The 11,985-nt window shown below is 34.6% G+C and overlaps 1 protein-coding gene across 1 annotated transcript; it reads right to left on the bottom strand.

Annotated features, from left to right (window-relative positions):
- Positions 1–4,402: 4,402 nt before the first annotated feature.
- On the bottom strand, positions 4,403–7,770 carry LOC145139469 (DNA replication licensing factor MCM6-like). The gene is made up of 14 exons (XM_079073283.1): positions 7,733–7,770; positions 7,441–7,639; positions 7,290–7,367; positions 6,975–7,204; positions 6,789–6,903; positions 6,616–6,690; positions 6,375–6,515; positions 6,093–6,296; positions 5,838–5,999; positions 5,559–5,614; positions 5,259–5,353; positions 5,011–5,133; positions 4,726–4,856; positions 4,403–4,632 (listed from the first exon to the last, which is right to left on the bottom strand). The coding sequence occupies exons 1-14, from the start codon at positions 7,768–7,770 to the stop codon at positions 4,510–4,512; spliced, it is 1,770 nt and encodes a 589-aa protein (XP_078929409.1). The 3' UTR covers positions 4,403–4,509.
- Between the last annotated feature and the right edge of the window lie 4,215 nt (positions 7,771–11,985).

The raw sequence follows: 11,985 nt of genomic DNA, 5'->3' as shown, positions 1-11,985 counted from the left end.
TGGAAAATGATGAAAAATGAAACTCCTGCACTGGATTGGCAATAAAGGCAAGGCGATAAGAAAGGTCTCTAACTCCCAAAACCCGGAGGCCTTTAACACCTTCTTGAACAGTGCCAGTGGTATCACGTTTACTACCACCATCTCTACGAACTTCAGCTCTTTCTCCAGGAGCTGCCAATACGAAAATGTCAGGTATCACAACCACAGTGCCAGTAAAGATCACCCTTCAAAGTGAAGTATAAAAGTTAAAAGAGTTATGATCTACATCTTTGTAAAGAAACGAAAAAGGTGTGTGAATTTACATGCGTGTCACCAGCCCTAGCCTGTTCAACAATGTCATGGCGAAGAATGACATCTAATGATTTAGGAAGGGATCCTGTAGGTATTTCTTTTGATGTTTCCTGCATCCTGACCCTCTGCCAATCTGCAAATTTACTTTCTTGTCGAAGAAGTGCCCAGTTTCCTTTCTTTGAGCACATAGCATTAATACATATCATGGGCTCAGTGTATTTATACTGTTGCTCAACATTTTTGATGATGGTTCCACAATCCAAGCACTTGAAAGTTCCCTGAAGGAGGTATGGTCTAACCTCACTAGTACGAATCACCACTCCTGTAACTGATACTAGTCTGCCTATCTCCGATGTGCTCAGTTCCCTCAATCTTTATATATTAAAAATTGAAATCTTCAAAGAAATGGTGGAAAAAGTAGTAGTGAATTGATAATAGTAGAAGAAAATATACCTTTTTATGACAGGTAAATTATAAAAGGCAATGTTGATATCCTTATTTGGGTTGTCGTCAGTTATGAAGGTGGGTTTCTGACCCATTACAAACCTCTTACATGCGTTCTGACCTATTATATTAGTCTTGCGATAAATTTTAGTAAAATTTTACTAGAAACATGAAAGTGTACCTCAAATATTCATCAGAAATGGCTTTCTGCAGAACATCGTTGAACCGCATAACATGAGAGAAATCGATGAGCATGGTGCTGGACTCGTTTGGTCTCATTGCTTCGATTTCCGATTCATAGAAAGGTTCCCACGAATTGACATCTAATCTAAAACTGTAACGATAATAAAATAAAATAAAATAAAAAAGGACCAAAACTTGTCAAATAACATGAATTGCATCAATTTGTTTTGGATCTACACGAAAAACCTGATGCGGTACCTCTTAAGAAACTCCAAGAAGATATTATCGACCTTAGCTGCTTTCTCGTCGGTGAAATATGCGCCGCCGAAAGAATCCATATTGTTGCCTAGCTACTGCCTTCCTCAAGTTTTTTTTTTTTTGCAGAACTGTGGAAGTGAATTCGTTGATTGGGAAGTAGATGAATGAATGAGTGTATGCACTTTTTGGCGGGAAAATAAGCAGAGCGTGTTAGGGTTTCCCGCCACATCTCGCGGGCTAGGCCGCCATGACCCGATGCTCCGACCCAAGTGGATATTTAGGTGACTAAAAGATGGTCAATGTATATCAAATCAAAGTGTTTATAATATAATATATAAAAAATAACTTACGCTTTTAAAATAATAATTTTCTTATCAGCTATTTATGAAAGTAGAAAAGAAGTAAAGAACTATATGAAGATCAAGCCCAATCTATTTTCTTCCTTTTAAAGTAATTAAACTTTTGAAATTATTTTTATTTGATGGCTTAATTTCTTGTAGGTTTTAAAGCTCATTAAATTTATTAAGTTTTAATAAAGTTGATATTACGAGAAAACCTTAAGGCACAAAAACTTAATCAAAAGGCAAAAATGTAAGACTAAAAGTGTCAAATTCAGCAAACTTTTGTGGCAAAAACCTAAAGCCTAAAAAAATATTATTCCTAAGCACCTTTGGATTTTATATATATATATATATATTTATATATATATATATATATATATATAAATATATATATATATATATATATATATATATATATATATATATATAATGGGTCAAAAAGGGGGACAAAACAACAACCGTGAATTGTATATTGTCTTCATCCTCAGCGTCCCTCTTCCTATTTCTTATGTCAGCATCTCTTCTCCCATCACAAATCTGAACAAGGAATCAATGTTATTGACTATCCCCACAAAAACAATTTGCAGATAGATGTTCCTTAGAGAAATATGATTGACAGAAAAATGTGGAAAATGATGAAAAATGAAACCCCTACACTGGATTGGCAATAAAGGCAAGGCGATAAGAAAGGTCTTTAACTCCCAAAATCCGGAGGCCTTTAACACCTTCTTGAACAGTGCCAGTGGTATCACGTTTACTACCACCATCTCTACGAACTTCAGCTCTTTCTCCAGGAGCTGCCAATACGAAAATGTCAGGTATCACAACCACAGTGCCAGTAAAGATCACCCTTCAAAGTGAAGTATAAAAGTTAAAAGAGTTATGTTCTACATCTTTGTAAAGAAACGAAAAAGGTGTGTGAATTTACATGCGTGTCACCAGCCCTAGCCTGTTCAACAATGTCATGGCGAAGAATGACATCTAATGATTTAGGAAGGGATCCTGCAGGTATTTCTTTTGATGTTTCCTGCATCCTGACCCTTTGCCAATCTGCAAATTTACTTTCTTGTCGAAGAAGTGCCCAGTTTCCTTTCTTTGAGCACATAGCATTAATACATATCATGGGCTCAGTGTATTTATACTGTTGCTCAACATTTTTGATGATGGTTCCACAATCCAAGCACTTGAAAGTTCCCTGAAGGAGTTATGGTCTAACCTCACTAGTACGAATCACCACTCCTGTAACTGATACTAGTCTGCCTATCTCAGATGTGCTCAGTTCCCTCAATCTGTATATATTAAAAATTGAAATCTTCAAACAAATGGTGGAAAAAGTAGTAGTGAATTGATAATAGTAGAAGAAAATATACCTTTTTATGACAGGTAAATTATAAAAGGCAATGTTGATATCCTTATTTGGGTTGTCGTCAGTTATGAAGGTGGGTTTCTGACCCATTACAAACCTCTTACATGCGTTCTGACCTATTATATTAGTCTTGCGATAAATTTTAGTAAAATTTTACTAGAAACATGAAAGTGTACCTCAAATATTCATCAGAAATGGCTTTCTGCAGAACATCGTTGAACCGCATAACATGAGAGAAATCGATGAACATGGTGCTGGACTCGTTTGGTCTCATTGCTTCGATTTCCGATTCATAGAAAGGTTCCCACGAATTGGCATCTAATCTAAAACTGTAACGATAATAAAATAAAATAAAATAAAAATAGACCAAAACTTGTCAAATAATATGAATTGCATCAATTTGTTTTGGATCTACACGAAAAACCTGATGTGGTACCTCTTAAGAAACTCCAAGAAGATATTCTCGACCTTAGCTGCTTTCTCGTCGGTGAAATATGCGCCGCCGAAAGAATCCATATTGTTGCCTAGCTACTGCCTTCCTCAAGTTTTTTTTTTTTTTTTTTTTTGCAGAACTGTGGAAGTGAATTCGTTGATCGGAAAGTAGATGAATGAATGAGTGTATGCACTTTTTGGGGGGAAAATAAGGAGTGCATGTTAGGGTTTCCCGCCACATCTCGCGGGCTGGGCCGCCATGACCCGATGCTCCGAATTCCGACCCAAGTCGATATTAAAATAAATCGATGTAAAAGATGTTCTATTCACTGCAAATTTAGGTAACTAAAAAATGGTCAATGTATATGAAATCAAATAAGAGTGTTTATAATATATAAAAAATAACTTACGCTTTTAAAATAATAATTTTTCTCATCAACTATTTATGAAAGTAGAGAAGTATATGAAGCAGAAGCCCAATCTATTTTGCACGTTTTAAAGGTAATTAAAGTTTTGAAATTATTTTTATTTGATGGCTTAACTTTTTGTAGGTTTTAAAGGTCATTAAATTTATTAAGTTTTAATAAAGTTGATATTACGGACAATAATAACAGGTTTTTATTTTTTATTTTTTTCTTATTTAAGGTTGTTAGAAAAAAATTATATCAGCACCTCTTTTACGTTTTCATTCCTACTTTTTCTTATTTCCATTTTGAGTCCTCGGTTGGTTTGTTTGACTTTCAATTTATAGTTTTTGGCAATTTAAGTCCCTCTGCTAATTTTCTATTGTTATCATTCTCATACTTTATAAGCAACTGAAGCTAATTTTCTATTGTTATCATTCTCATACTTTATAAGCAACTGAAGCTGCTTGAGATACATGATGAATAATAAGAATTTATTTATGATACCTTTCATATAAGAATCAAGAAACTATCCAAATCGGTATATTAATTGTTTACACTAATAGTTATTTATTATAGTGAATGATGATAAATTAGTGGTGAAGGATATATATATATATATATATATATATATATATATATATATATATATATATATATATATATATTGTGGCCAAAGAAAATAAATTAAAACTTTGTACTAAAACAACCATTTGGAGGATATATCCATAGAAATCAAGACTTTTAATCAATTGAACAACATTTGAAAGCAAAGCATGTTAAATGCATTTTAATGAATAACATAGTTAGGTGCCACAGCAAGAATCCTGTTGTTTCGAGAAGAACGTACTCCATCATCCCCTTGTGCCTCGTCATCTACCACTATCAGATGCCCCTCCCTTCTCACCAAACTCTGCATCAATATATACCCAAACAAACATTCTTTTCAGATTTTTTTTATGATGAACTAACTACAACACTGTAGTTTTAGAAAGGATTTGATTACCTCTATGATAGCTTTAATCTTGGTGACTTCAGCCTTTGCCTCTTCCATGGAGCTGTAGTTGTTCTTCTCATTCTGTTGACCCACATACCACTGTATCAGATCCCTTTGCCTCATTCCAGCTAACCCACTCCCTGAAATCAAGAAATCAACCAACATGTGTATATTTAAGAGGTTTTCATATTGTAGTTTTGAAAATTACATGGAGGTGAAAGAAGAAAGTAGAATTGTATAACAGAATGAAGGTGTGTTACTGTTATGTTAATATGATGCAAAAAGAAAAGATACCATCTTGCATAACAGTTTCCTCATGTTGTCTAAGACGCATGACAAGGGCTTGAGTCACTCTCTGAAAGTATTCATCTGTTATCACAAGTTTCTTCCCTTCCTGTTCCTGCCCTTGTCCATTTTCTGCACAAACACAAACACAAATTAAATAAATAGAAAATTTCAATTACAGTTGTTAATTTCTATCCAAGATCCAAATAACATTTCTAGTTTCTATCCATCTTCTCCAGAGCAAAATAAATAGCAACCTGGTTGCTCGTTATTGGCATCTGCTGTCTGTGGTTCAACATCACCATCTCCATCTTCTTGGAACTCGGTCAAATCAATCTCAGTTGACTCCACACTGCAGGTTCCTCCAATACATAGTAATTAGTGATACAATCAATAAATAAACACAAATGGTCCCTATGGTTTGGGGTAATTTGCACCTTCGGTCCCTAACTTATATTTTTTTAACTCTTGTTTTTGTTACGCGCTTGGTCCCTGTCTTAACCTAAAAAGACTATTATTTAAATAGGGAAAAATAATTACTCATAAATAAAACATGCCTGATTACTGAAGTTTTTAGAAGTCTTGTTGCTAACTTAACATGGCGAGGGTGAACCTGAAACAGAATACACACACAATTTGGAGCAAACTTAGCACACAAGTCACAATAAAAATTGCAACTTTTAGTAACACTTAAAAAGATGAAACAAGAAAAGACGAGAATGCCCCTCATCATTAAAAAGATGCAATCTTTAGTAACACTTAAAAAGGTGTTTGTTTGCTACTTGTGGTATTTATTTGTTATGCAAAGACCAAGATATGTAAAAAAAATTGTTTACCTCATCATCGAGGTGACACCTGGCAATTGCCTCTGAAAGTCTGATTAGAGCCTCCAACTGTCTAACTGTCATGCGATATGCAACTCTACTTCCTGGAGCTGTATCACCTCTACGAAGAGCAACATAAGAATCAACCAAAACTTTTCTTGCTTCTACACTTAGCTGCATTAATAAAATTCACAACATTTTATTAGTAAACAAACAAACAAAAAAAAAAAAAAAAAAAAAAAAAAAAAAAAAAAAAAAGACACGGACCTTTGGCTTTTTAGACTTGGCAACTTGAATGTAACGCTTGAGCTGTGCAGTGGTGAAGGCAGGAGCAACAGCATTTTCACGCTTTTGATGAACTCTGACAATGTGAGAGGCGATATGGAAATCTGTTGTGTCATCAGGATCATCAATCATCACATACACCAGGTCAAATCTTGAAAGAATGGCTGGAGGAAGCGCAACATTATACTGCAACATTCTTAAATCTTAATTCAAATTACAGATAGATTCTACCATTATAATTAATTGGATTAGTAAATTTCTGACCTTCAAGGGTTTAGATTTATCATAGCGGCCTCCTGTGGGATTGGCAGCAGCCAAAATTGATGTTCTTGCGTTCAATGTTGCTTGTATTCCTGCTTTTGTGATACTAATTGTTTGTTGTTCCATAGCTTCATGTATTGCAACCTTTTTGATATCAGAATCAGATGGATTAGGAGGTATTATTATTGCATAATAGCAAAAAAAAGAAAATAACATACATTCGTGATGAGTATGAGTACCTTACCTGATCTCTTATATCCATTTTGTCAAATTCGTCAATGCAACAGACACCATTGTCAGCAAGCATCAGTGCACCAGCCTGATAGATAACACAACACATAAACAAGAATTAAAGTGGTGTTTGGAATTTGAAAAAATTGGAATGTTTCAGTATTTAATTTACATATTTTTACATACCTCAATACAAAACTCTCCGGTCTCTGGTTCTTTTGCAACAGTGGCTGTCAATCCAGCAGCAGATGAAGATTTCCCGGATGTGTAAACAGATCTTGAAACTAAGGTTGTTGTGTATCTACAAAAAAAAAAAATTTGTGAAACATTGTATAAAAGAGGATTTAAATATAAATAGATAGAGATGCTTACTTGAGAAACTGAGATTTAGCACAACTAGGATCTCCAACAATACAAACATTGATGTCCCCCCTGAGATTGATCCCTTCATGGGTGAACTTATGAACTCCACCCAAAAGCATAAGCAGAATTGCTCGCTTGATGTCTTGATGTCCAAAAACAGTAGGTGCCATACTATCAACAAGTTTGTTGAAAAAATCAGGGGTATTTCTCATTTCTTTAACCTCAGCTACCTCCTCCGCCTACAATAACAATAAAAAAAATTAAAAACTTAAATTATATATAACTTTAGAGAATTAATTATATATGATGGGTCAATAACCTAACCGTGAATTGTAGATTGTCTTCATCCTCAGCATCCCTCTTCCTATTTCGTATGTCAGCATCTCTTCTCCCATCACAAATCTGAACAAAGAATCAATGTTATAGACTATCCCCACAAAAACAATTGATCGCAATATGATCAAAAATGAAAAACCTGCACTGAATTGGCAATAAAGGCAAGGCGATAAGAAAGGTCTCTAACGCCCAAAGCCCTCAGGCCTTTAACACCTTCTTGAACAGTGCCAGTGGTATCGCGTTTACTACCACCATCTCTACGAACTTCAGCTCTTTCTCCAGGAGCTGCCAATGCGAAAATGTCAGGTATCACAACCACAGTGCCAGTAAAGATCACCCTGCAAAGTGAAGTGAAGTATAAAAGTTAAAAGAGTTATGTTCTAGTTCTACATCTTTGTAAAGAAACAAAAAAGGTGTGTGAGTGAATTTACATACGTGTCACCAGCCCTAGCCTGTTCAACAATGTCATGGCGAAGAATGACATCTAATGATCTAGGAAGGGATCCTGCAGGTATTTCTTTTGATGTTTCCTGCATCCTGACTCTCTGCCAATCTGCAAATTTACTTTCTTGTCGGAGAAGTGCCCATTTTCCTTTCTTTGAGCACATTGCATTAATGCATATCATGGGCTCAGTGTATTTATACTGTTGCTCAACGTTTTTGATGATGGTTCCACAATCCAAGCACTTGAAAGTTCCCTGAAGGAGTTCTGGTCTAACCTCACTAGTGCGAGTCACCACTCCTGTAACTGATACTAGTCTGCCTATCTCAGATGTGCTCAGTTCCCTCAATCTGTACACAAACATACATACAAAATTCAAATCTTCAAACAAATACTAGTAAATTGATAATAGTAGAAGAAAATGTACCTTTTTATCACAGGTAAATTATAAAATGCAATATTGATATCCTTATTTGGGTTGTCGTCGGTTATGAAGGTGGGTTTCTGACCCATTACGAACCTCTTACATGCGTTCTTCAGGTACGACTCAAACCTAAAAGGTGTATCATACAATTCAACAATTTCAAACACAAAAGTCTAGCCAAAAATGAAACAGGAAAGGAAAGTTTACCTCAAATATTCATCAGAAATGGCTTTCTGCAGAACATCGTTGAACCGCATAACATGAGAGAAATCGATGAACATTGTGTTGGACTCGTTTGGTCTCATTGCTTCGATTTCCGATTCATACAAAGGTTCCCTCGAATTCGCATCTAACCTAAAACTGTAACGATAATAAAATTAAATTAGAAAGCAAAGACCAAAACTTGTCAAATAACATGAATTTCATCAATTTGTTTTGGATCTATACAAAAAAACCCTGATGCGATACCTCTTAAGAAACTCCAAGAAGATATTCTCGACCTTCGCTGCTTTCTCGTCGGTGAAATATGAATCCATCTTGTTGGCTAGCTACTGCCTTCCTCAAGTTTTTTTTCTTTTTTTGCTCAACTGTGGAAGTGAATCGTTGATTGGGAAGGATATGAATGAATGTGTGTATGCACTTTTAGGCGGGAGAATAAGCAGAGAGTGTTAGGGTTTCCGCCACATCTCGCGGGCGGGGCCGCTTGACCCGATGCTCCGACCCAAGTGGATTAAAATAAATCGATGCTCCGACCCAAGTGGCAATTGCCTCTGAAAGTCTGATTAGAGCCTCCAACTGTCATTCGATATGCAACTCTACTTCCTGGAGCTGTATCACCTCTACGAAGAGCAACATAATAAATAAACCATTTCATAAAAATAAAAATCTAAGATTAAATTTTCGATCATATTGATTCTATATATACACATCAATATCGATTATGTATATTTGACATGTATAACAAAATAGACAAATTAATAAGGATAATAATAAAAATAATAATAATAATAATAATAACAATTGAAAAAAGTCACCTCATAATAAGTTACTATTAAAAAAGAAAATTTTGTTTTTATTATTGGTTATCTTATTAAATCGGTTCAATTATTTATTTAGTCAGCCCATTAAAAGTTAAACCATTTCTTTTTATATAGTCCCTCCTTTTTTCCAAGTAATAGTATGTAATGTATCATACAATTTTTTATATTTTCTAAATAAAACTACAAAATATCTATTTACTATGATTATATAAAAAAAAATATTAAGGTGAGCATTATGCCAAAAACAAAAAAATAACACAATCCCACCTAAAAAAACAGTTGAATATTAATTAAATACAATAGTATGTCTAAACTATAATACTTTTATACATGGTTAAGCATCAAACTTATAACATTTTTCAAACTAAACAATTATCAAACAATTGGCCTGAATCTAGGACATAAACTATACAACACAAAACCCACATGATTAGGAAGAAATATTGCTAGAACCACAAACCGATGTACAAACAAATTGTATTGGTGAAACTATAGAGTGTCCAATGTGAAATAAATGCAAAAAATAAATCTATATGGTGAAAAAAAACAATTGGTGTACGAAACTAAAAGAGTCATACAATAATAAATAACAACCCACTTTTATTTCTTTGGGTTACATTACTATGCAAGCTACAAATATGGACACCAAGCCATTTAACACGTAATTAAAATTTTCTCCTTAAATACAAGCTTTTATTTCTTGGGAATGTACCAGACTTTGCTAGATATGGATACTCCTATGCTTTTAACACCAAATGGCTTTAGCCAGGTGTAGTAATTCCTGCAAAGAATGAAAAAGTCAAGAAAAATACAAATATTACAAGTTTAATCATATATATTAACAGTAACAAACATCAAAAATAATGTTGAATCAACCATTTTTATCAAAGATGGTTACATTTTGAAGCACCACAAATTTGAATTTTCAACATAATCATAGTTCAATCCAAGATAGTTGACTTGCCACCACCAATCAGACCCATATCATATATCGATGAACTCAAGTATGTTTAGAGGGACTTGAAGATTAATGATCAAGGAAAGTGTAGAGATTTTTTGTGTAAATTGAATTGATATCACTATTTGTTGCACTCAAAGAAAATAAAGGAAATCCTTTTTACAACATAAGAATAGACATCGATTAATCAAAAATAAATATGTGGAGATATGAAATTTTATACCTAGCTAGATCCTTCAACAAAAAAACATGATTGAAGAGATGAAGTTCAAGAGGATTTCAAGTGAGATACAACTGACAGATGGTAGAGGAGAATGTAGCAACAACTTTTCTGACCTCGCCAAAACCATAGTAGATTCAAAAACCAAATAAAACCATCACAAACATGTGAATTTGATTGACTAACAAAAATGTCATGGTAGGAAAAAGAAGAGGAAACCCCAACTCAACGTACCTAAATAAGATCACCAGAACACATGTTGGGAGCATAATACACACAAACTTGACTTTTGATGCGCCATTGTTTTGTTGCACCATATAATCAGTCAACGTGGAAGTAATTAAGCATGTAGAAACGTTACGGGAGGAAAAAGAACGACAAATGTACTTCGAAAAGAAAAGTATTTTGTACATTTCTTGGTACAAAAAACCGTTATTTGCATAGTTTTGGGAAAAATCTTACAAAATGGTCGATCATCAAATTAGTATATGCCCTTGAACGTTTCATCTTCACCTTGTGGTTGGAGGTGTGAATGGAGGGAGCATGTCCAGAAGGATGGTGACATTGGTAGATCGTGGCGAATGATCATCGTCGTCGTGGTGGATGAAGGCGGTCGGTTTAGCAGCAACACAAGAGTGGTGGTTGGTGGTGGTTGTCGGATTGTGTAGTTAGGGTTTCCAAGAAACAAATTTGGGGAGATTGCACAATAGAATGGGAGGCAGAGAAAATGTGGCGGGGACACGGGGGTAAGATTTTGTGGTTAGATTTCCAGATGAAGAACCCAATTTTATGTTCTTCCGATGGGGAAGAAGGCGAGATTCAAGAGATAAGGTGTCAAAATTAGGGTGGTGGTTCTTGACGGAGAATAAAAGCATAGCGACAGTTGCATTCTTGGCAGAAAGGAAAAGTAGTGGCTCGCATGAGTGTTGGTGGAGGTCACCGGTTAAGGGTTAAGGAAGGGTTAAGTAAGACAGGAGGAGGAGAGTGGCCATAGTGATTGCGTTAACAAATGATGGATATGGCTGGGGCGGCATCATTCGTTTTTGAAGAGAAAATATGAGAGAGGGCGTGTACCAATTAACTCCTTGAATTATGCATAAATATAGGTGCAATGATATGGGATAATATAAGAACCCAACAAAATTTTGTAAACTTTTGAATTATTCTCCCTATTAGGGGTGGAAATCGGTTCGGTTTACGGTTTTTTCGGTTTCCTCGAATCGATTTCCTTGGTTTGAAAATTTTTTTAGTCCAATTCGAAAACCGAACCAAATCGAATTCAAATTTTCCAAACCAAACCGAAAACCGAATTCTGATTCGGTTTGAAAACCGAGGAAACCAAATATTACCTAAAAATAAAAACTAGTGTTGCAATTTTCCAAACATAAATTGCAATGCTTTAAACATAGAAACCTGAAGTTGCAAACATAAATATTAAAATTTCATACAAAAAATCCAAACATAAATTACAATGCTTTTAACATATAATTATTGTTTCTATTTAATATATAAATATATAATATATTTTTAAATTAATTAATTTATAAATTCGGTTTTTCGGTTTGGTTTGGTCTAAACTTCATGAGACCGAAACTCGAAC

The sequence above is a fragment of the Lactuca virosa genome, chromosome 9, assembly GCF_052849685.1.
Source record: "Lactuca virosa cultivar CGN04683 chromosome 9, Lactuca_virosa_CGN04683_v6, whole genome shotgun sequence".
Lineage (NCBI taxonomy): Eukaryota > Viridiplantae > Streptophyta > Magnoliopsida > Asterales > Asteraceae > Lactuca > Lactuca virosa.
Note: the sequence above shows the minus strand (reverse complement) of the source record. Positions and strands in the feature narration are given on the sequence as shown.

Coding starts and splice junctions, on each gene's coding strand:
- LOC145139469 (XM_079073283.1), bottom strand. CDS start 7,770: ATGACATTGTTGAACAGGCTAGGGCTGGTGACACGTAT. Junction 5,134..5,258: donor TGCCAATAACGAGCAACCAG/GTTGCTATTTAT, acceptor GTGTTTGTGCAG/AAAATGGACAAGGGCAGGAA. Junction 4,857..5,010: donor GGAAACTGTTATGCAAGATG/GTATCTTTTCTT, acceptor TCTTGATTTCAG/GGAGTGGGTTAGCTGGAATG.